The sequence below is a fragment of the Eretmochelys imbricata genome, chromosome 8 (assembly GCF_965152235.1).
Source record: "Eretmochelys imbricata isolate rEreImb1 chromosome 8, rEreImb1.hap1, whole genome shotgun sequence".
Lineage (NCBI taxonomy): Eukaryota > Metazoa > Chordata > Testudines > Cheloniidae > Eretmochelys > Eretmochelys imbricata.
Genome location: NC_135579.1, coordinates 106,914,873 through 106,939,473, shown reverse-complemented (window position 1 = coordinate 106,939,473; position 24,601 = coordinate 106,914,873). Strand labels below are relative to the sequence as shown.

The 24,601-nt window shown below is 48.2% G+C and overlaps 1 protein-coding gene across 1 annotated transcript in view; it reads left to right on the top strand.

Annotated features, from left to right (window-relative positions):
- Positions 1 to 24,601, top strand: part of ST3GAL3 (ST3 beta-galactoside alpha-2,3-sialyltransferase 3) — a 355,813-nt gene that overhangs the window by 280,773 nt on the left and 50,439 nt on the right. The window contains exon 10 of the mRNA XM_077823827.1: positions 23,625 to 23,771. Within this exon, the coding sequence (XP_077679953.1) occupies positions 23,625 to 23,771 (147 nt within the window). The remainder of the gene's footprint in view (positions 1 to 23,624; positions 23,772 to 24,601) is intronic.

Genomic DNA, 24,601 nt, shown 5'->3' with positions numbered 1-24,601 from the left:
GAAACCATATGTACTTCTCCACTGCATCATAGAAACACGCAGGTTGTTCCCAGACAAACAGTTTGTTAGGACACAGACAAGGTTGCAGATGCTAATGGCTCATCCAGTTATTGTCATCATTTCCCCCAAAAGCTCCTTGCATCTTTCTTAAGGGATTTCAGGAAGACTAGAACATTTCTTCAGAAAGTTAGCACCAAAATCCAATTTATCACAACACTGTAAATCTTCCTTAACCATGGAGTCACTTGCCTGGATCCATGATACTTCGCATAGCCTCTGCTTAGCTCCTCGCTGCAGGCAGCATAGCCATGTCTTCAGACAAAATAATTAGGCCGTCTTTCAAAAATGCCACTTCTCCCCTTGCCTGTGGGATACAGGATTAATCAGAATAACGTTCAAACGACGTTTGTTTTGCAGCTGACTTTAAGGGTGTCGTCTTGATGTCCAGTTTCTCCCCAATAATCTCTTTCCTGCAGTGTCCTGTCCTCTCACACACTGCGGGCTACTGGCTTGTCTACATTACGCGTGGGATTGACAGGCAGCGATCGATCCAGCGGGGGGTCGATTTAGCGCATCTAGTCTAGACGCGATAAATTGTCCGCCGAGCGCTCTCCCATCGACTCCGGTCCTCCACCGGAACAAGAGGCGCAGGCGGAGTGGACGGGGGGGCGTCAGCAGTTGACTTACCACAGTGAAGACACCGTGGTAAGTCGATCTGAGTACATCGACATCCGCTAAGTTGTTCATGTAGCTGAAGTTGTGTAACTTAGATTGATTCCCCCCCCCCCCCCCCCGGTGTAGACCAGACCTACATTCTGCTCTTGCCTGCACCGTTGTAACACCAGATACCTGTTAAAACCAGCGGTGTTGCTGGGGATTTACACTGCTGGAACCGAGCTGAACTGGGCCTCCTGGCTCACTGAGGCAGGCTTGTGCCTCGCTCTGTCCGTGTACAGCTAACTGGAAGCGAGCAGGCAAGCCAGGAGAGGAGGGTTGCTCCATCGGCACCTGGCATGCACCACAGGAGCGTTGCATTTTTCACCCAGCTCAGCTCAGCTAGAAAATGCTCTGCTGTCAGGAGGAATGCTCACAAACCCAAACAAAGTCTGAAATTCAGGGGGTTGTTTGTTTAGTTTGCCACGTGTTCACAATGTATGTTTATGTGTATGCACGGTAGAACTGTCCCAATATCAGCCACAGGAATGCACAGGCAGTTGTGGGTGCTGTAAAAACGGAACTTGTGCTCAATACATCCATGCCACACCCACGTCGCAGCTCACCGGTCACCTCCCCGCACCACTGAAGTTGGTGCCCATTGTGGGAGCAGTTTCCTGGAGGGGGTGCACTGCGAAGTCTGTATCTAGAGGATGTGGTCTTGCTTGTTTTTGATGTGATCCTCTGCATGCTGAGGGTACTGGTCAGATCATATGTAAAGTAGTCCATATATTTAATCCACTTGAACTCAAAAGCCTAAGACTACTGCTTGGAAATAATACTCTGCCCTTCCCCAGTGCTTTCCATCCAAGGATCTTTACACACTTGGCAGAGATTAATGAATCAGGCTCATACCAATGTGGTGAAGCATGATTAGCCCCCTGTACAGTGGAGACGCATAGGCACAAGATGATAGGTACTTGTCTAGGTCAGGGGTTCTCAACGTTCTTTCTGAGCCCCCCCAACATGCTATAAAAACTCCACAGCCACCTGAGTCACAATTGTTGTTCTGCATATAAAAGCCAGGGCCGGCATTAGGGGGTAGTCAAGTATCAGGGGGTCGCCGGGTTAGTCTGTATCCATAAAAACAGCAAGGAGTCCAGTAACCCCTTAAAGGCAAACCAATTTATTTGGGTAAAAGCTTTTGTGGGAAAAAAACAGTTCTTCAGATGCATCTGAAGAAGTGGTTTTTTTACCCACGAAAGCTTATGCCTAGCTTGGCAATTGACTGGGGCCCCCGTGAATCTATATTGATCAGGTTTTGGTTTTACCCCCCAGATGGCGGGGCTCAGGGGCCCGGGCTTCAGCCCCATGCGGCAGGGATTCCGCTTTTTGCCCTGGGCCCTAGCGAATCTAATATTGGCCCTGCTTGGCAGCCCCCCTGAAACCTGCTCGCGGCCCCTCAGGGGGCTCCAGACCCCTGGATGAGACCACTGGTCTAGGTTGCAGAAAAAGCCTTAGAAAGAGCTGGTAATAGACTTTGGTTTTCCTGACTCTGCCCTGTGTCGTCTTCTCCGTCTCATTTGGGGGTTGCTCTTGCTGTGGAATCCCCTAGGAAGAGTTCTTCACTGAGCAGAGAGGGGAGGGGTGAAGGTGGAAAAGAGGTTAAAGGTAAGTTTGGATTTGGTGTGGCTTGTCAAGAATTCTCTTCACTAGAATCACTCCTTGGTTAGCCATCACTCCCCTGAGAGTGGGGAGACTCTTGCAGGGGAATATGGTGAGGAGTTAGAACAATGAATTCTTGATGTGGAACATGAGGGAGAGTTCTGAGAAGAGCCACAAGAATGATTAAAGGAAGGGGGGTGGGGGGGAAATGCCCTGTAGTAAAAGACACAGGAGCTCAATCTGTTCAGTTTAACAAGAAGGTTAAGAAGTGATTTGATCACTGTCTACAGGAGGTGTCTCGGTGGGAAGAGAAATTTGAAAATAAAGGCCTCTTCAATTTAGCAAAGATCTAACGCAATCTACTGGCTGGGAGCTGAAGCTAGACAGACTCAGACTGGAAATAAGGCTCACATTTTTACCAGCAAGGGTCATTAACCCCTGGAACAATTTGCCAAGGGTCCTGGTGGATTGTTCATCACTGGAATTTTTTAAAACTATTTTGGATGTTTTCTAAGTGATGTGCTCTAGTTCAAACAGCAATCAATTCAGGGAAGTCCTGTGGGCCTTGTTAGGCAGGAGGTCAGGCTGTATGAGCACAGTGGTCCCTTCTTTATAATCTATGAATGTATTTCAAGAGGAAACTTTTTGTAGCAGAAATGAACAAAAGCCAAAGAGGCCTTGACATACACAGCAAGTGCTGGACTCTGAGGCTGGATTTCAGAAGTGCTTAGTGTTGGCCTCACTCTGCTCCGACCCCTCTCGCTGGAAATTTTACCATCAAGTTCTGTGGTATCAGCCAGTGCTTCGAACTTTCAGAACATCCCACCCCAGGCTCCGCAGTGAGAGGCAATTTTCTAAGAGCTTGTCCCTAAGGGAAATTGACTGGCATAGCTACAGCGGGCTAATGACTGTGTGATAGCTGTGAGGTGTAACTCCCTTGGTGGGCCACTGCCCCTCCCTACTCCTTAAACAAGAAAGTAGTGGGGAGAGAAAATCGGTCCCTGAGGGCTCATCTACGCTGTAGGTTATGTCGGTACAGCTTATGTCACTGCAGGGTGTGAATAGGCCACCCCCGAGCGATGGAAGTTACACTGACAGGTAAGTAACACTGACGTAGTTACACCAACCAGCATAGAGAGCGCTGTGTCGGCAGGAGAGCTTCTCCTGCTAACGGAGCTGCAGCTGCTCGGGGAGGTGCTTTGATCACGCGGACTGGAGAGCTGTCCCCCAGCAGCAGAGCACATTTTCCCCTGGCTGCTGTAGAACTGCTCGTGTAGACTGGCCCTGCGTCATTCCTGTGGGAAAGCAACCCCAGCTCTAATTCCAGAACAGGCTAGTGCTGCCCTGCTGCATTGAGTGGGAGTCCTAGAATTTCTCTGCAAACGTTTGCTGCAGCTTTCAGACGGTGCTGTGGGCCTGCACCTGGTGGGGATTTGTTGGTTTCTTTTGAAATTCCCCTTCAGTTGATGAGCTGAATTGTAGTGCTTATGAAAGTGAGGCCCTAACAACCAGGCTCAGCTGCCCCTGCTCTTCCAGCCCGGGTCTCCCCATGTGGTTCTAACAGTACAGCCTCTGCCCCTCAATCCTGACCCGCTGCACCTCCCTCCCCCGTTCTCACTGCTGAGCTGTTTAGTGGTCATGATGCAGTTTTATTTCTTTTTCCCATTTATAGAATAGCATTTTCTAGGCCTTGGTACCTACTTGTGCTCCTCAGACATGCAACGTGACCGGGAAGGCGTGTAATTCCCCAGTGGGAACGCACTGTCCAGATCTAATCCAGTTACATCTGAGCAGAAACCTTTTCAGAGCCACCACGGGTGGTATCGTAACACTCCTGTCTGTTCCTTGTGACAGTGTGTGTTTGTGCGGAGACGGGGCTTGAATGGCCACAGCCCTACCTGAGTGGGGAGAGCTAGGAGGTTCTCAGTGAGCTGTGCAAACCGGGGCGCTGCAGGGTCTTGTGACCTCCACAGCTCTTTCCTTCTGTGGCTTTTTCACCTCCTCATGCCCGCCTTTCTCCCCATTTCAGGCAGTACCAGTTACACTGCCAGCTAATTGCTTCAGGCTTGGTCTACACTCCCAGCTTATGCGGGTAAAACTACGTTGCTTAGGAGAGTGGAAAATCCACACCCCTGAGCAACACTGTTATACTGACCTAACCCCTGGTGCAAACAGTGCTGTGTTGACGGGAGCCCTTCTCCTGTCGGCCATGGTGCTGCCTCTTGGGAAGAGGAGTATCCATGCCAATGGGAGACGCTCCCCTGTCGATGGAGGTGTGGCTCACTAAACGGCTACAGCAGCTCAGTTGCAGCCCTGTAAGTGTGGGACAGCTCCTGGAGGCCAGTAACAGTCGTCATAATTAACACAATGTCTACACTAACACTGTGTCAACCTAACTACTACTATACAAAATTATTCAAGTTACTTAAATCCAAAGCAGACTGCAAGGAGTTAGGAAAGGTTCTCACAAAACTGGTTGTGTGGGCAACAAAATGGTAGATGAAATTCAATGTTGATAAATGCAAAGTAATGCACATTGGAAAATCTAATCCCCCTTATACACAAAATAATGGGATCTAAATTAGCTGTTACCACTCAAGACCGAGATCTTGGAGTAATCGTGGATTGTTTTCTGAAAACTTCCACCCAATGCACAACACCTGTCAAAAAATCTAGCAATATATTAGGAACAATTAGGAAAGGGTACGAAAATATAATAATGCCACTAGCTAAATCCATGGTGCACCCACACCTGGAACACCTGGGCCTTCATCTCAAAAAGGATACAGTGGAACTAGAAACGGTTCAGAGAAGGGCAACAAAGATGATCAAGGGTGTCAAACAGCTTCCACATGAGGAGAAACTAAAAAGATTGGGGCTGTTGCGTTTAGAAAAGAGACAATTGAGGAAAGATATGACAGATATGACAATAAAATCATGCCTGGTGTGGAAAAAGAGAATAGAGAAGCGTTACTTACCCCTTTCGCACAGTACAAACACCAGGGGTTAGCACATGAAATTAATAGATAGCAGGTTCAATACTAACAAGAGGAAGTGCTTTTTCACATAATGCACAGTTAACCTGTGGAACTCATTGCTATGGGTTGTGAAGGCCAAAAATATAACTGGTTCAAAAAGAATTGGATAAGCTTATGGAGGGTAGATCCACCAATGGCTATTAGCCATGATGGTCAGAGATTCAACCCCATGCTTGGGGAGAGCCTAAACTTCTGAGTACCAGAAGCCAGGAGTGGAAGACAGACGGAACTCTCCATAATTACCTTGTTCTGTACACTCCACCTGAAGCTCTGGTATGGGTCGCTGTCGGAGACAGGATACTGGGCAAGATGGACCCTGATCTGACCCAGTTCTTAGGTTTTTAAATATGTGCCAGAGTCCACGCTTTCCAAAAAGGATGAAACAAAATCAAACTGAGGATGAAGCCTGATGTCAGATCAGTTGGATTTCTCTAATGTGGCTTCTTTTAAAACTTCCTTTCTAAGGTGTGGCATTTATCAGTTCAGTACTTGGGAAGGTCTCCGCTTCATAGTGGGAAAACATCAGGGGGACGAGGGAAGTGAAGGTGTATCTGAGTGACAGCCATCCAGTGAGAGAGAATAACTCTCTGAGGTGCCTTGTTTTCTTGGAGAACTTCCTATGCTGTCAGCCTCAGAGCATTTCTGTTTGTTGCTGTAGTGCAGGCAGTAAAGAAGCATATGGGGTGAAATCGGAAATACACAGCTGAAAGCAGCAGGTCGAAAGGTAGGGGAAGCCCCGCAGTATTTCACGTCTTCGTGACACAAATAATGTACACATACAGTGATCAAGCAGCGTCTGCCTAGTGCTGGAACCTAAGATTTCCCAAACTGGTTCACGATTTGGAGTGCCTAGCCTGAGCTACCAGAAAGGGGCCTGATTTTCAGACAGCACCAAGCTTCCAGCCTCTGGAAGTCAAAAATTGCTGGTTACTTTTGATAATTGGATGTGTCTGGGAACCTAGCCAAGGTGCCGCTCAGGTTCTTGTGGGAGGAAGGTCTTACCATTTTTCTCCTTTAAGAGTGTCTTGCAAAGATTCAGCTCGTGACTGGGAGGGGACCTTGGGTGATGGTGTCAGTATAAGGTACAGAGGTCAGACGCTGGCTTACTGGAGAAGTGTTTTCCCCAGCCATGGGGCAGGTGATCTGCTTTAGGAAGGTAAGACGGGGGGGGGGGGAACTGCATACCTTCACTAGCCAAGGAGCCATTGTGCTCGATAAGGATGGAGGAGTGGGGAGCATGGGAGATATGGGGGCCTTTATCAGTTTTCTGGTAGTGCCCCACTGCTTTTACTATTGGAAGGCAGAGAGACGTGCTTTAAGCAATTCATGGCTGGGTTCTTCCACCTTACCAGATTGTCCTAGCTGAGTGAGGTGGAGTTCCTCATTAAAAAGTACTGGAGTACTGTCATGGATGGGTATAAACTGTTCAGGAAGGACAGGGAGGCCAGAAAAGGTGGGGGAGTTGCATTGTGTGTAAGGGAGCAGTATGACTGCTCAGAGCTCCGGTACGAAACTGCAGAAAAACCTGAGTGTCTCTGGATTAAGTTTAGAAGTGTGAGCAACAAGGGTGATGTCGTGGTGGGAGTCTGCTATAGACCACCGGACCAGGGGGATGAGGTGGACGAGGCTTTCTTCCAGCAAGTCGCAGAAGCTACTAGATCGCACGCCCTGGTTCATTATCTTTGAAAACTCATGGCGATCGGGGGAAGTCCCGGACGACTGGAAAAAGGCTAATGTAGTGCCCATCTTTAAAAAAGGGAAGGAGGAGGATCCTGGGAACTACAGGCCAGTCAGCCTCACCTCAGTCCCTGGAAAAATCATGGAGCAGGTCCTCAAGGAATCGATTCTGAAGCACTTAGAGGAGAGGAAAGTGATCAGGAACAGTCAGCATGGATTCACCAAGGGCAAGTCATGCCTGACTAATCTAATTGCCTTCTATGACGAGATAACTGGCTCTGTGGATGGGGGGAAAGCAGTGGACGTGTTATTCCTCGACTTTAGCAAAGCTTTTGACACGGTCTCCCAAAGTATTCTTGTAAGCAAGTTAAAGCAGTATGGGCTGGATGGATGCACTACAAAGTGGGTAGAAAGTTGGCTAGATTGTCGGGCTTAACGGGTAGTGATCAATGGCTCCATGTCTAGTTGGCAGCCGGTATCTAGCGGAGTGCCCCAAGGGTCGGTCCTGGGGCCGGTTTTGTTCAATATCTTCATTAATGATCTGGAGGATGGCTTGGATTGCACCCTCAGCAAGTTTGCAGATGACACTAAACTGGGAGGAGTGGTAGATATGCTGGAGGGCAGGGATAGGATACAGAGGGACCTAGACAAATTGGAGGATTGGGCCAAAAGAAATCTGATGAGGTTCAACAAGGATAAGTGCAGAGTCCTGCACTTAGGACGGAAGAATCCCATGCACCGCTACAGACTAGGGACCGAATGGCTAGGCAGCAGTTCTGCGGAAAAGGACCTAGGGGTTACAGTGGATGAGAAGCTGGATATGAGTCAACAGTGTGCCCTTGTTGCCAAGAAGGCCAATGGCATTTTGGGATGTATAAGTAGTGGCATTGCCAGCAGATCGAGGGACGTGATCGTCCCCCTCTATTCGACATTGGTGAGGCCTCATCTGGAGTACTGTGTCCAGTTTTGGGCCCCACACTACAAGAAGGATGTGTAGAAATTGGAGAGAGTCCAGTGAAGGGCAACAAAAATGATTAGGGGACTGGAACACATGAGTTATGAGGAGAGGCTGAGGGAAGTGGGATTGTTTAGTCTACGGAAAAGAAGAATGAGGGGGGATTTGATAGCTGCTTTCAACTACCTGAAAGGTGGATCCAAAGAGGATGGATCTAGACTATTCTTAGTGATAGCAGATGACAGAACCAGGAGTAATGGTCTCAAGTTGCAGTGGGGGAGGTTTAGGTTGGATATTAGGAAAATCTTTTTCACTAGGAGGGTGGTGAAGCACTGGAATGCGTTACCTAGGGAGGTGGTGGAATCCCCTTCCTTAGAAGTTTTTAAGGTCAGGCTTGACAAAGCCCTGGCTGGGATGATTTAGTTGGCATTGGTCCTGCTCTGGGCAGGGGATTGGACTAGATGGCCTCCAGAGGACCCTTCCAACTCCGTTATTCTATGATTCTATGAAAAAGTGTGACCGTGCTTCCCTTAGGTGACGCGCTTGCAGGAACGGAAGTACGGGGGTTTGTTTGGGCTCTGAAGAGGGCCCAGGCTTTGAGTGGGGCTGGCCCTCCCTTTGAAACAGGCTCTGGAGAAGAAAGGGAAGGGCCCCTATGCAACCCTGCCCTGCTGGGCCAACATTGCAGTGTAGTCTGGCCCCCCCAGGTTGTGCTTGTGGGTTGGCGCGCGTTGCCTATTTATTCACTGTTTAGCTAGTGCTAAAGATGTGCAGAGCATGTTACAGGGCAGCTGGAGCCAGGTAGCTGACAATGTGTGCAGTGATGTTGGAGCCATGTCGGTCCCAGGATACTAGAGAGACAAGATGGGGGAGGTCATATCTTTTATTGGACCAACGTCTCTGTGGTGTGAGAGAGAAGCTTTTGAGCCATACACCGCTCTTCCTCAGGGCTGGGAAAGGTGCTAAGGCTTGTCTCTCACCAACAGAAGTTAGTCCAATAGAAGATATTACCTTAGGCACCCAGTCAGTGGTCTGAGGGAAGCAGATAGACACAGGAGGGGATGGCAAGGGTAGGGAAGAGAGAGGGAAAGAATACAGCCTCACAGCCACTTGGGTGTGTAGTTCACATGCCTGGAGGGTTATTTTCTCTTGTTTAAAATCCCCCTGTCTTTCCTCTGGGGGATTGAAAACTACACCTTGAACCCTATACTGAGAGTGGGCCCCCAGGTCCATCCCTCAAGGAATAGCATTTGTAGCTACTGAGCACATACCCCTCCCTCTGCTGACCCTGCCCTCCTAATGCTGCTGGGAACTCCCCAGCCCCCAGGACGTTTGTGTTTACAGGAAAACACTCAGACTTAGATGCCCTTAACCATGGGCGGGGGGTATTGTAGGCACGGGAAGGTGCTGCCTTCCCAAACAGCTTGAGATCCCCCTGCCCATGCTCCACCCTCAGGCCCCATCCTGCCTGCCATTTCCTGGGGCAGGCAGGCCGGGGGCCGTGCCGCGTCACATTACCCACCGTCCTGGTGCTGGGGCCAGGGCCGATCTGCCTGCCCAGCGCTGGGGCGGGCAGCTCAGCTAGGGGGCGCCTTCAGAGGCGAGGAGGCTAGCCAGCCGGGGGTCGGGGCCCCATGGCACACCCCAGGGAGGCTGGGGCATGCCGGCTGGGGATCAGGCCCAGCAGTGCTGCCCAGCGCTCTGGGGCTGGGGGGGCAGAATGCTGGGGGCACTGGGGAGGCTGGCCTCTGGTGGGTGCAGAAGGGAGCTAGCCTCCTCCTAGCCAGGGGTTCACCCACTGCCCATGCCCTTAACAAGTGTCCTGCTTGCTTCCCTTGCAGGGCAAGTGCTCCTAGGTTCAGTGGGTTCACTGTGTCCCCATGGGCAAGGCAGCATCGCCCCTCGCTCTGCTGGGATCTACTGCTGTTGCTAAGAGTGCTGTGACTGGCCTCTGGGCTGGGGCTCAGCCAGCTCAGATCCTTCTCCCACTTGCCCGCTGTGTGGTGCCTCTACACTGGACGTCTTGCTCTGTTGACTTCACTTGGTTTTGTGGCCTGTTCTACCCAGATGTGCCTTTCCCAGGGCTGGAGGGGGTAACCGGAAGGAGCTCATGAACCTGGCTGCAGAGAAATGTGGATGGTGCTTGTCAGTTGTCCTGTTTCCCTCCTTTCAGCCTAAAGAAGGAGAGGATTCATGGGCAGCGGGTGGAGCCCCCATTTGGGGAAGCTTAGTCCCCCCAGGCCTCTTTCCACCAGAGGCCCCACCCCTCCCCTACAGCTAGAGGACCCCCCAGGATGGCCAAGGGCCCCCCCCACGGCTGGAGGACCCCTGGCTGGCCAGACCCCCTCCCAGCAGCACCTCGCCTCCCCTTCTGAGACCCCAAGCCGCCTCACGGAAAAAGTGCGTCTCTTCCCAAAGAACCACCTGAGCTTTTCCTATGCCCCGTGCAGGTTGTGGGGCAGCTGAGGGGGCCGTATCTGCTGCTCAGTTTCCTGGATTCATCAGTCATCTCCCTGGATTTCCGGGAGATGACTGATGAACTCAGGACACTGAACAGTGGATACCGCCTCCTCAGCTGCCCCGGACCTGCATGGGACATCATAATAAGCAAAAACGTCCTCCTGCAAACCCCGCAACCGGCATCCTGCAACGGGAGCCTGAGCCTGCCCTGGCCTATTCTGTGCTGGGATTCCATGAGGGGGAGAAAGGAATTGCTCTGGAAACTTCACTGAACAGCTGTGTCCAATCAAGTGCACATCTATACGAGACAGGATCGTGGCTGCCCTGGTTGAACGCCGGCAGCAAGGAGGCGTGGAGCACGCTACCAACTCCGGAAAGCTGGCGGCGTTCGTAGCAGGCTGCCTGTGGTTTGCATTGTGGTGGTGCGGTGCAGTGCAGTGTGCCTGTGGGAGCTGGCGAACAAGCCACAAACCGCGAGAGACATCGCAAAACGGCTGGGTTTGCAGAACCAAACCATATAGGGGAGAACGCCAGTAATTGTGGGACAGGAACTAGTTCAGCTCTCTGCCAAGAAGGACAATCCTGAGACCTCGCCTGCTGCACACGTAGCAAGGTGAGGAGCGCTCTTCTGACCATCTGTATTTTCTTCCCAGATTCAGTGTAGTGAAATTCCCGAGGAAAAGGTTTCAAAGAGAAAAGATTCCGCAGGAGGAGCTGCAAGAAGTGGAAGGGAGTGAGATGAGGCAGATAGTGAGAGATGAAAGGGAGACTCCTGAACCGTTGCAGAGCCACAAGGAGCTGAGAAAGAGACAAAGGCAGCTAGGGAAGTAGCACTAACAAAGGGCCAGAGGAACAGCCATATTGAAAACACCAAATCAGGCAGGTGATTCGCCCAGAGCTGGGTAATATCCACAGGTATTTTGTATCTACCCCAAGCTATCTGAGAACACCACCGGTATTTGCCCAGCTATTCTTGCAGGGCCACCCACGTGTAGCAGAATCCTCTGTGGCATCTCCCCTTCCCCTCTATCCCATTCCTGTTCCAGTCTACTCCCTTTGGCTTTTCTGCCCCTTGTAAACCTGTTCTATTGTTGCTGTTGGGTTAAACCTCACCCCAGTAACACCCAGAGTCTGGTAAAGCCACACAGATGTATGTGGGATGGTGAGAGTTCCACGCTGGCCCAGGATGGCTGCAGCCTGACTTGTGGTTCTGTTTCTGGGGGATGCGGACACGTGCCCTTTAATGCGTAGTAACAGCAGCATTTGAGACCTTGCAAAGCAGCCTAGGAAATGCTGACATTTTAGAACAATCAGATGCAAGCTGGCTTTGCTCAAATGAGTGCACTCAGCCTTGCTCTCTGCGTCATTCCAGGGCAGTGCAGGTGCAGGGCCTACTCCCAGGGCTGCAGAGGGAAGCCCGTTAAGGCTGTAATTCAGGGACGGCACGGGAGTATGGGAGGAAGGAGAGCTTGGCCGTCACACCTGGCTTCCGTACGGGTGCTGTCAATTTCCCATCTCCCCTTCGTGTGTAGGGCTGTCTTTCTCACACTCTGTCACTCTTGTGAGGAAATCCTGATGTAATAACTTGCAAATGGCGAGAGAGCACTGCAGTGAGGAATGCAGAGAGCCCTCCAAAAGCAGGAGCAGCCAGATGCCCGAACAGCCACGTGGGTGGGAGACTGACACAACTTCTGCTTAGCTGTTCAGTGTCAATCTGATCACAGAGCCCTCTGCTGGATACCTCCCAGGGAGTGCGGGAACCATTAGCTACTTCCCACAAATTCCTCCATTCCCTGGTGAATACCTCAGCTCAGCCCTGCGGTCCTCTCCACCCACAGGACCCCACCTTCAGCCAAATTCCCATTACACTTCCTCCTTGGCATCCCGCTGTGCCAAGTGAGCGCGTGAACGCATGGAGCACCTGTGCTCTGCACCTGGAGACTTGCTTTCATCTGGCTGCAATATGGGGTCTTGGCAACCATCTCCAAGGCCCTGAACTTTCTGCCCCCCAGGTGCCTGAGCTGATTGCCTCGCCCCTTACGTCCCACTGGCCATCAGCGGGTGAGTGCTCTTCGTAAAGGGCTGTCCCCCAGGGCCCTTCCTTTGGCGGATGACTCTTGACAATGAGCGAGGGCGTGCGCAGCTGCCAGTTTCCCAGTAATAGCAGTTTATTTGGCTACCAGAGGTGAGGCCTTATCTGGTTTTGAGGGTGGTTTGTTCTTAGGAACCAAGAAGCCCAGAGGCTGACATAGAAAATACTTGTAAAACTAAAGTGAAACACAAACCTCAGGCTGCTAACATTGCTCTGTAAGGGGCCACTCTGAAGCTCTGGTCCCGATAGCCTCAGGCAAGAGGGGAGGTTAAACTAAACTGTTATGTTTTTTAAGTCACCTTTTTATGAAAAGTGCAAAGCAAAAAGCTTTGGTGGTGGTTAAGGTTTTGTTTGTAGCTTAAAACCAGTTTCCATTTAACTCCTGTAACCTGTGCAGAAACTGCTGGAGATGTACTCCAGGCAATCGATAATTCAGAGGTGACACATGCCCCCCGATTTCTGCCTTCTATTTAGCAGCAGCTCAATGTTCCAAGGGGACGCATCCAGAGGGACCACTGCAGACTCTGCCCCCTAGGGCAATGGGAGTGGGCAAGGCCTCGGGCTGCCTCTCACCCGGACGCCCTGCAGCGAGGAGGCAGCCGTTCCCCCTGATGGCAGCACTCCCCATGTGTCCAGTGTGGGGAAGGGGGAAGTAGCAGGTCAGCTGGTTAAGGGCTGATCCCCCCTCGCTACATGGGGCTGCTTCTCCTTCCCTGCTGCACTTCCCACTGCCTGCTTTCCCGATTGCCCTGGGGTGGATGCCCCGTGCCTGTTCCCAGGGCAGAGGCCGCTCTCCCACTTCTGTAGCAGGAGCTCTGCCCAGGGAAAACTGCTCCCCTCACACTGCAGCCCTGCCTTCCATTTGGCTACAGCTTCTAAGGTGAGTCGGGGTGCAAGTGGCACTCCCTCCCTGAGCCCTGCCTCGTGGGGCTGGCTGAGCTGCCTGGCATAGCCACCAGGCTTCGCTGCTCCTCCCACAATGTTCCTCCATGCCGCCTTGTGGGGTGCACTCCACAGTTTGAAAAACTTCTGTTCTACGCCCCTAAGCAATGCATGGGGCAGTCACAGGCCCCAACCCCCCGCAACTATCAACAGTTCTGTGTTGCCTCTGAGATAGTTACTGCTCTTTTTAGATTGTTTGCAAAGTCAAGCACTCAAATGTTAGGAAAGGCCATAATTCAGGCTGTGCGTGTAACCTGGCTTCTACCCCTTTGAGCTCATTTTAGTTACAGGATCACGTACTCCTACCTCATTCTGTGCACAGGATGGTGCTCGCTAAGTCAGTAGCTATTCAGGATTTCTTTCTGTCATCCTCATTCATATGCGGTGCCGGGTAAGTTTCACAGTTGTTTACTGGCAGCAGAGAAATGTTGGGAATCAGGACTCCCTGCTTATGTTCCAGCTTCTGAAGAGGAGTGTTGTTAGTGGTTACAGACCCCATGTCCCTCACTCCCGCCACTCCCAAGTGTCCCATGCTGCCCTTGTCTCTCCATCCTCAGCCAACCCATCTCTTCTCTTCATCCCTCTTCACTCCAGTCAGGTTGCACCACCTCCTCCCTGCTGCCTCAGTGTCAGTGCAGCAATACGATTGAGAGTACAGGAGAGAGAGAGTCTCCCTGCTCTCAATGACCGTGTCTCAGTAGCCAAAGGCAGTTGGGGTGGAGCAATTGCAGAGAAAGTTCTGCTCCAGCCCTGTAGCCCAGGGCTTGAGCAAGCACATGCTTAGATTTTGTTTTCTCAGCCAATCTCTAGCAGATCTCTACTGATACATATAAAATATTTCTGTTGTGTATTTGTGGAAAAAACAGATGAGATAGTCATAGCATATGATAAATGCCTTCTATTCCACTAGTCTCTCAGGAGAATACTAAACAGTAGCTACTGAAGTTAGATGTTTTGAAATCAGCAAGTCCAGATAACTTGCACCCAAGAGTTTTAAAAGAGCTGGCGTAGGAGCTTGCTGGAGAATTATTGTTGATTTTCAATAATTTTTGGAACAACGTGAAAGAAAGCTAATGTTGTGCCAATATTTAAAAAGGGTAAACGGGATGACCTGGGTATCTATAGACCTGGCAGTCTGACATCAATCCCAAGCAAGATAATGAAGCAGCTAATATGGGACTTAATTAAGAAAGAATTTAAAAAGGGTAATGTAATTAATGCCAGTTAACATGGGTTTATGGAAAATAGATCCTGTCAAACCAACTTGATACTTTTTAGATGAGATTACAAGTTTGGTTGACAAAGATAATAATGTTGGTGTAATAGACTTAGACTTCTGTGAGGAATTTAACTTTTTCCTGGATAAAATATTGATTAAAAAAATAGAATGATTATAAAATTAACATGGCATACATTAAATGGGTTAAAAGCTGGATAACTGATAGGTCTCAAAATGTAATACATGGAGAAATCATCATTGAGCAGGCGTTTCCAGTGGGGTCCCACTGTCACATATTTTACCAGGACAATAATTGGCAAATTATAAGTTTTCAAATGAGCCATTATAGTTTTGTAAACAGGATGAACATAGGGACACAGACTCATAGTGATGTACTGGCCATGGGTCAAACTCCGTGATTGGAAATTGCTTTCATGCTTGAAATCAAGCCATTCAAACAGGCAGAGGTGCTGAGACCTTGCCCAGTCCCACAAAGGCCTTATGAGAAAGTAGGCACTGATTTGCTTACCTGGCAGTCAAAGGATTAATTAATAGTCACAGATTATTGTTCTCTGTATCCAGAAATGTGCACGCCGCATAGTACTGGCAGTAAATCAATGATAGCTGGCGTGAAGGGAATTTTCTCCAGACGTGGAACCCCAGATGAAGTCTTTAGCAATATTGGGCTTCAGTTTTCCGGTGAATGGACTTTGGAACGGTCTATAGGGATAATAATGAACCTTATGAAAAAAACTTTTGACAGTGTGGGTATGTATAGTTGGGATTATGCTTTCCAATGTGCATTACTTTGCATTTATCAACATTAAATTTCATCTGCCATTTTGTTGCCCAGTCACCCAGTTTTGAGAGATTCTTTTGTCGCTCTTCGCAGTCTGCCTGGATCTTAACTATCTTTAGTAAGTTTGTGTCATCTGCAAATTTTGCCACCTCACTGTTTACCCCTTTTTCCAGATCATTTATGAATATGTTGAATAGGACTGGTCCCAGAACAGACCCCTGGGGGACACTGCTATTTACCTCTCTCCATTCTGAAAACTGACCATTTATACCTACCCTTTTGTGACAGGTTCGATCACAGAAACCCCCTTGGGACTGTCACCTGATGTGCTGAGACTACCTCAGAGCCCATTCTCTCTGCCAGTTTGGGCCTCCAGAACCCTGCCTTGTTGAGCCAGACACGCCCGTCTGCTCCAACACAGACCCAGGGTCTGAACCACATGCCCCCAAACTGCAGACTTAACTGAAAAGAGCTTAAGAAGTGCTCCTGTCTCCAGCAACCAGACACCCATCTCCCAATGGGATCCAAACCCCAACTGAATCTGTTTTACTCTGTATAAAACTTATACAGGGTAAACTCATAAATTGTCCACCCTCTATAGCACTGATAGAGAGAGATGCACAGCTGATTGCTTCCCCAGTTATTAATTACTTACTCTGGATTAATTAATAAGCAAAAGTGATTTTTTTAAATATAAAAAGTAGGATTTAAGTGGTTCCAAGTAATAACAGACAGAACAAAGTAAGTTACCAAGCAAAATAAAACAAAACATGCAAGTCTAAGCCTAATACATTAAGAAACTGAATGCAGGTAAATCTCACCCTCCGAGATGTTCCAATAAATTTCTTTCACAGACTAGACTCCTTCCTAGTCTGGGCCCAATCCTTTCTCCTGGTACAATCCTTGTTAATTTCAGCAGGCATCTTAGGTGAAAAGCAGGGGATTCCACATGACTGGGACCCATTTGTTCTGTTCCACCCCCTTCTATAGCTTTAGCACAAGGCAAGAATCCTTTGTCTCTCTCTGGGTTCCCACCCCTCCTTCTAAATGGAAAAGCACCAGGTTTAAGATGGATTCCAGTACCAAGTGACATAGTCACATGTCCTGTGAGACCCCAAGCCTTCATTCTTCCTGGCCTGACTCACAGGAAGGCTTGCAAGTAAACAGAGCCATTTACAACCAATTGTCCTAGTTGATGGGAGCCATCAAGATTCCAAACCACCATTAATGGCCCACACTTTGCATAATTATGATAGGATCTCAGAGTTATATTTCATATTTCTAGTTACAAGTACAAGACTGATACATTCATACAAATAGGATGACCACACTCAATAGGTTATAAGCTTTGTAATGATACCTTACAAGAGACCTTTTGCATAAAGCATATTCCAGTTATATTCACACACACTAGCATATTTTCATAAAATCATATGGAGTGCAATGTCACACCTTTGTTTCCTACCTTTTAACCAGTTAACAGTCTATGAGAGCACCTTCCCTCTTATCCCATGGCAGCTTACTTTGCTTTGGTGAGGCACCTTGTCAAAGGCTTTCTGAAAATCTAAGTACACTATATCCACTGGATCCCTTTGGTCCACATGCTTGTTGACCCCCTCAAAGAATTCTAGTAGATCGGTGAGGCATGATTTCCCTTTACTAAAATCATGTTGACTCTTCCTCAACATATTATATTCATCTATATGTCTGACAATATTGTTCTTTACTATAGTTTCAACCAGTTTGCCCCATACTGAAGTCAGGCTTACCGGCCTGTAATGGCCGGGATCACCTCTGGAGGCCTTTTTAAAAATTGGCATCACATTAGCTATGCTCCAGTCATCTGGTACAGAAGCTGATTTAAATGATAGGTTACAGACTACAGTTAGTAGTTCTGCAATTTCACATCGTAGGTAGGTAGGTGTAGGTAATTCGCCTCCTTGAGAGACAGTAACTAGATTGACAGGAGAATTCTCCTGTTAGCCTAGCACTGTCTGCCCCTGGGCTTAGGTCGGTTTAACTGCATTGCTAAGGGTGCAGATTTTTCACACCTCTGAGTGACACTGACCTAATTTCCTAGTTTCAGAGTAACAGCCGTGTTAGTCTGTATTTGCAAAAAGAAAAGGAGTACTTGTGGCACCTTAGAGACTAACCAATTTATTTGAGCATGAGCTTTCGTGAGCTACAGCTCACTTCATCAGATGCATACCATGGAAACTGCTAATTTCCTAGTGTAGATCAGACCTTAGGGTAATCCCAGAAAGTTCTGAAACACTGATGGTAGATGTGGACTCTGGCATTCACCAACTGACTGACTGTTTATCGTCAACAGACAGAGGAGAAACTGCCAAGGAAAAAAAGAATGAGGCAGATTGTAATGAAAGGTTGATACTGAGATCAGCAGTGGAGATTAAACCTCCTGCAAGTCTCATAGAGATTTGCCAACCTACCTGGAAAAGGGGTATTTGAGGAAAGTGAGTGGTAAAGACTCCCTCCAGCGTGAGGTGCTTGTAACCTCTCCTCTCTTGGTAGCTGACATGCTGGGTTTATGGAAATGTACTCGAGTTGAGAAGGTAACGTATGTGTTATCAGATAATAGTGAGCTGTTTCTGTATATGTATGTGAGAGCTCATTGGTGTTTTTAGGAGGGAAGATGTAGAGATATGTTTGTACATGAATATAATCTAGAGAGCCTCCCTCATAAGGGACAGTATTAGGAACACAGGAATTTTGAGCCATGCCCTAGAAGCAAGGGGTGAGAACGCAATGTAGCTGTGTACCGCAGTTCACCGCACACATTCTCTAGTTTGTTTTTAAAAGTTTTGTGCCTTTCTCATTCACTGGCTTGTTGTTTAATGAACCCCAAGATCATTGCAATATCTGCTAGATACTAAAAATCATGGACTGAGTGGTGACACTGGGTTTATGGCTGATGACAACAATCTGTAATTCACTTAACCCCTCCCTTTCTTTCCCCCCTATGATAGGAGGGGTGTTAACAGGCCCCTTCACCTTGAATGGTCTCTTGAAATATGTGTTAATGCTTATGCTAATAAATCGCAGAATGATGTTTCCAAGGAGCTGACTGAGGACATATGTGAGCCATTAGCAATTACCTTTGAAAAGTCATGGAAGACCAGAGACATTCCAGAGGATTTGAAAAGGGCAAATATAGTCCCTATCTATAAAAAACGAAATAAGGACAACCTGGGAGAAGTGGGCAGTGGGGTGGTCGTGAGCTCGTCACAGTGCTCCCGCCATGTTCCCTGCAGCATCGTCTTTTCCAGAAGACTGGGCCTGCAGAACATGAGTCCCCCCACGTGCGGTGTTCCGGTGCCTTTCCTTCCCATTCCCTCCTGCTGGTAGAAGCAGTGACTGTTTATGATGGATTAGTCTAAAATAGCTGAGAATGGGTTTGACAGTCTCTTTGTTTAGTACCTTTGTGATTAGGGTCCTACCAAATTCATGGCCATGAAAAAAGTGTCACGGACTGTCAAATCGGGTGGTGTGTGTGCTTTTACCCTGTACTATACAGATTCCACAGGAGAGACCAGCGTTTCTCAAATGGGAGGTCCTGACCCAACAGGGAGTTGCAGCGGGGGTCACAAGGTTATTTTAGGGGGTCGTGGTATGGCCACCCACCTTTACTTCTGCGCTGCCTGGAGAGCTGGGTGGCGGGAGAGTGGTGGCTGTGGGCCAGATACCCAGCTCTGAAGGCAGCACCCTGCCAGCAGCAGCCCAGAAATAAGGGTGGCAGTGGTGAATCCACCCTCCTCAACAATCTTGCAACCCTTCCCCTACAACTACAACACCCTGAAATTCCAGATTCAAATAGCTGAAATCATGACATTTACGATTTTTAAAATCTCATGACCGTGAAATTGACCGGAAAGGACTGTGATATTGATAGGGCCCTATTTATAATAGGGGGCATGTGTTTGTTGGAGCTGTTCTTTTTGTGGTGTTCTTACCCCAAATGTGGGTACGTTCTCATACAGTCAGTTTTCCCAATGGTCTGTAAAGAAGTGGACACCACACTTGGAGAAAGCAGTAAATAAAGATGCTTAATCCAGTTTAGACATGAGTCAAAGGCCCCACTTCCTTATCTGTCAGGGCACAGCTGTCACTGGATTTATGAAGTGTTCCACTCCGCAGTCAATTACTCTTTCCCACAGCTAGGGTATGAAAGACTCAGGCAGTCTGTACTTTTTGCTGTCAGAGTGAGGGAAATGTGTAACTGACTGCAGAGGTCAGTTTGGGAGGCAGGCAGGCAGGATTTCACTGTTTTTCAGTTCACTGTATCTTGTGCTTATATTCAGCTTGGTGGTTTTGGGGGGATAACAAGAGTTTATTGTGACAAAAGTAGTGGAATTGTGGAGGGAGTAGCCACGGTCCAGAGCTAATGTTCCAAGTACTTGAAATGGTTCTAGATGCACCTGGCATTTTTTGGGCAGTACCTCCCAGGCCCTGCCCTTCAGCATTTGAGGAGGAGTTGTGTACTTACTAGACACGTGCTGCATATATGTATTTGAAGTCCGTGTTTCTGTTGTTTCTGGTCTGGAAATCACAGAATACATGGCTCGATCCTTTGAGGTCTGTGACTGATGCTCCCTAGGGGTATCCAGGGTTGTGAGGCACCTCATCACCACCTGCCCTTAGTGTGAGGCAGCTTTGTCTGTGTCTGCTGTGGGTCAGCTCCCCAAAACCACCAGCCTCTGGCAGCACAAGGTCTGCCTGCCAGGCGTCTGCAGGCCTCGCGCTCTCTGTACAGGTAGCACACATCAGCCCCCGAGTTCACAGAGCGTTCCCTGCAGTGTCCAGCCCTTCTCCACTGAGCACTGACAGAATTACCAGCCCTGCTGTTCCCAAAGGAGAGAACACACCAGCTTGTCTGGGTTCGCTCAGGACCACCACCTTGCTTAACCACAGCACTTAGATGCATTTATAGTGAAAACAACCGTAAGTTTATCATCAAAGATTCAAGTAATAGTGAGTAAGAATGTAGGAAACAAATGGTTAAATATATAACAAAATCATAATACTTTCTAGAGAATAAACCTAACTAACACGATAACCTCCTGAAGCTTTGTCTCACCCAAAATTCTCTTCAGCATTTTCAACCAAGTCTGGTTGAGACCTCTTTTCCATGAAGGAAAAGCACTTGTCTTTTTCTTCCTTGATGAAGGGTGCCTGGGTGTCTTCACTGCTCGCCGCATACAGTCAGGCAAACCTTTGAAGTGCATCTCCAGATACGGTTCTTCCTCCCCTATTATCTCTCTCACACTCTCTTCGACTGTGTCTACACTTAGGGCTTGTCTGCACTTGAAACACGACTGCAGCAGAGCTGCAGCACTTCCGTGTGGAGACTCCCTGTGCCGAGGGGACTGTCCTGTCTGCATAGTGAATCCACCTCCCCATGACACAGTAGCTGGATTGGTGGAAGAATTCTTCCATTGACCTGACCCAGCACTCTCTATACTGGGGGTTAGGTTGGCTTAACTGCATCTCTGCGAGGTCTGGATGTTTCACACTCCTGAGAGACGTAGCTATGGCGAGGGAACTTTTCACCGTAAACCAGTCCTTTGTTCTCTCTCTGAAGTCCTCACACTCAATTTACATATTAACAGGTCGCTGAATAAACATTCTTGTCCGACAGAAAACCTGTTTTTTACCTTCGCGGTGACCAGTACCGACTGACTTCAGGAACATAACTTCCGTATATACATACATTTCTCCTTGTATAGTTTGTGTACATGTCGCAATGATTTTGATGACCAGAGTGGCTCAGGCATTTATTCAAGACCTCACCTGACACCCTTTGGTGAACTAGAAAGGACACCCCAGACCTGGGGAATCATCATTGAGTGGGTCTGATTCCCCAGGGGATCCCGCAGGAATCAGGTTTTGGCCTTATGCTGTTTAATGTCTTTATCAGTGGCCTGGAAGAAAACATAAAATCATCACTGATAAAATTTGCAGATAACACAATATTTGGGGGAGTGGTTAATAATGAAGAGGACAGGTCACTGATTCAGAATAATCTAGATTGCTTGGCAAACTGGGCACAAGTAAACAATATCCGTTTTGATACGGCTAAATGCAAATGTATACCTCTAGGAACAAAGAACATAGGCCATATTTACAAGATGGGGGAACCCTAGCCTGGGCAGCAGTGACTCTGAAAAAGTTTTGGGGGTCATGGTGGATAATCAACTGAACCTGAGCTCTTCGTGTGACACTGTGGCCAAAAGAGCTAGTGTGATCCTGGGCTGCAAAACCAGGAATCTCGAGTAGGATCAGAGAGGTTATTTTACCTCTGGATTTTACACTGGTGTGACCGCTGCTGGAATCCTGTGCCCAGTTCTGGTGCCCACAGTTCAAGAACAATGTCGATAAATTGGAGAGGGTTCCCAGAAGAGCCCTGAGAATGATTAAAGGAAATAGATCCAAGGATCTCCATCTGTTTAGCTTAACAAAGAGGCGGTTAAGGGGTAATTTGATCACAGTCTGTATTTAACTGGGGAACAAATATTTAATAACGGGCTCTCCAGTCTAGCAGAGAAAGGTCTAACTTGATCCAATGGCTAGAAATTGAAGCTAGACAAATTCAGACTGGAAGTAAGGCATCAATTTTTAACAGTGAGAAGAATTAACCACTGGAACAATTTGCCAAGGGTCACGGTGGATTCTTCATCGCTGAGTTTTTAAATCGAGATTGGATGTTTATCTAGAAGACGTGTTCTAGGAATTATTTGGAGGCAGGTCTCTGGCCTGTGCTATGCAGGAGGCCATACTAGCTGATCGCAATGGTCCCCTCTGGCCTTAATCTATTAATCTAAAATCTGTGACCCACGAGAGGCCTGTAACCTTCTGCATCCCCTTTCCATTCGGGATTAAGAGTTTCCCGGGTCACTGTGGCAAACACCTCACCTCACCTAGCAAGTCTGGTTACATTGTGGTTACATTGCATTGTGGCTGCTAATGGGTGAAAAGCCCTTTAGTTCTTCCCATGTTTAAATTCTGCTTTCCTCTGATGTAGAGAACCAGAACGCTACCAGGTAGTCATGGCCTAGATCCCCCAGACATGATTATTTCTTTAGCAGTTTTATTTTACACCTACAATGTTCTATCTGGGTGTGTCTTCCTAAGGGTGAATAATCCGGTAAAGAAGCTGAGGACAAGGCTACCTGTGCATTGAAGGGCTGTGTCTGCCAAGAGCGGGCGAATCCCTGAAACACTCAGCACTGCTTAGTTGTTGCCCAGAAAAAGTTCGTCCTTTCACATGTGCGAGATTTGGTGAATGCGAAAAGGGATGGCTATTGAATTCAAACGGAGAGAAACTATCCACGGTCATTATCTCTCATTTTATCAGCCACCTTCTCTCTGTTCTTGTTATGATCATGAATGTTCTCGCTGTCTCTTTTCTTCTATTGCATGTTAATTCCAAGTAGTTTCCCAGTGGGAGGACACTGGAAGGCGAGTAGGACAGTTCTCTCTAAATTGGCCCCATCCCAATGTCCTGTGTTTCTCCCTCCTTTTTTATGCTTTCCACTCTCTGCAGCTGTGGGATATTTCTGGAGGCTAGTGGCTCCAGGGTAGCTCTGAAAAGGCCAGCTTGGCACAGAATGAGAAGTGCTCATAGGGGCAGCTTCCAAAGCAAAGTGGCTGTGTCCATCCCCCTGGTCTCTCAGGTTTGCTGAGTAAACACTCTAGGAGGACCAATCTATGGGGAAGACACAATTGTCCTATTTATTTATGGTTTGTTTGGATTTTTTTATTCTGCACTGTGCGCGTGCATGGCAGTTTACAGAGCAAGATAGTGCCTTATAAGCGTACAGCCCAATTCAAGTATGACCCAGCGAGGGATGACAGTACATCTAGGGTAGAAGTGGGACATGGGAAAATGTGATTCACACACAGGAGGAGTATGCGGCAGATGGCATCAGTTAGAGATTTTCTTGGATGTTTGGCTAATGATTTTTGATCAGCTGTGACCAGTACTAAGGCTGTGTCCAAGGGGAGAATGAGAACAGCTGTCCCTGGTGGATTTTCAGAGGATGACAGGGACATGGCATCTGTATTATCTAACCACTTGTGCTTGTTTTGCTGTCTCCATTCCCTAGAGTGCATCTGATGGATTTTGGAAGTCAGTGGCAACCCGTGTCCCAAGAGAAGCTCATGAGATCCGCATCCTGAATCCGTACTTCATCCAGGAGGCCGCTTTCAGCTTCATTGGCCTGCCTTTCAACAGCGGCCGGATGGGCAGAGGGGTAGGTGCAAGGTGGGGCACAGAAATCGGAGGGGATGGAAGAAGACGACACCAGAACTTGGTCTGTTTACACATCTGCTGCTGGTTGAAAAGGAAATGTGAAGTATGGGGGTGCTGATAACAGAACTTCTCCTATTAAAAGTGTGTCAGTAACGATTGATTGGAGCATTAGAACAGGGCACATAGTGTAAACGAGCAGAGTGAAAACATTTCAAGATCCCCATGTGTGTGAGGACTTAAAGAAACATGTATATCATAATGTATAATTTGGGAGACAATCTGTGATCATTTAATCAGACTGTATCATAATGCTGCATGTACACAAGGGGGCCGTTTGGCATTGCCGACTATGTGTGTTCTACCATGCTATTTTAATGTTCCGTTAATTTTTCCTCCTAGATTAATTACTCCAACTCTGTGATCAGTTATTCCTCTTCTTCTGACTCCCTTCAGTGGGTCAGTATCTTTCTGGTAATGAGAAGGCCAGAATTTGAATGCAAGGCTTTAGGTGTAGTTACCACAGAGTCATGCTGTGTGGTGTGATGGCTTTGCATACAGCCCCAAACTGCATCCCAAATTGGGTCCCAATCTTCAGTGTTGAGATGTGAGAGATTAATATGCTTTGGTTCATGTCCTAATTAACAAGAGTAAGTATGACTCTACTCAGGACCCTTTCATCAGCTCCTATAACTTGACCTTTTCTTCGGGAATATAGCAGTTGCCAGGCCAGATCAGACCAAGAGGCCTCTGTAACGAGGCTGGTTCTGGCGGGACCCCACGGAGAAGTGCCAATTCAGGACAAATTGCTTCGAGCAGGTCAGTTACAGCCCA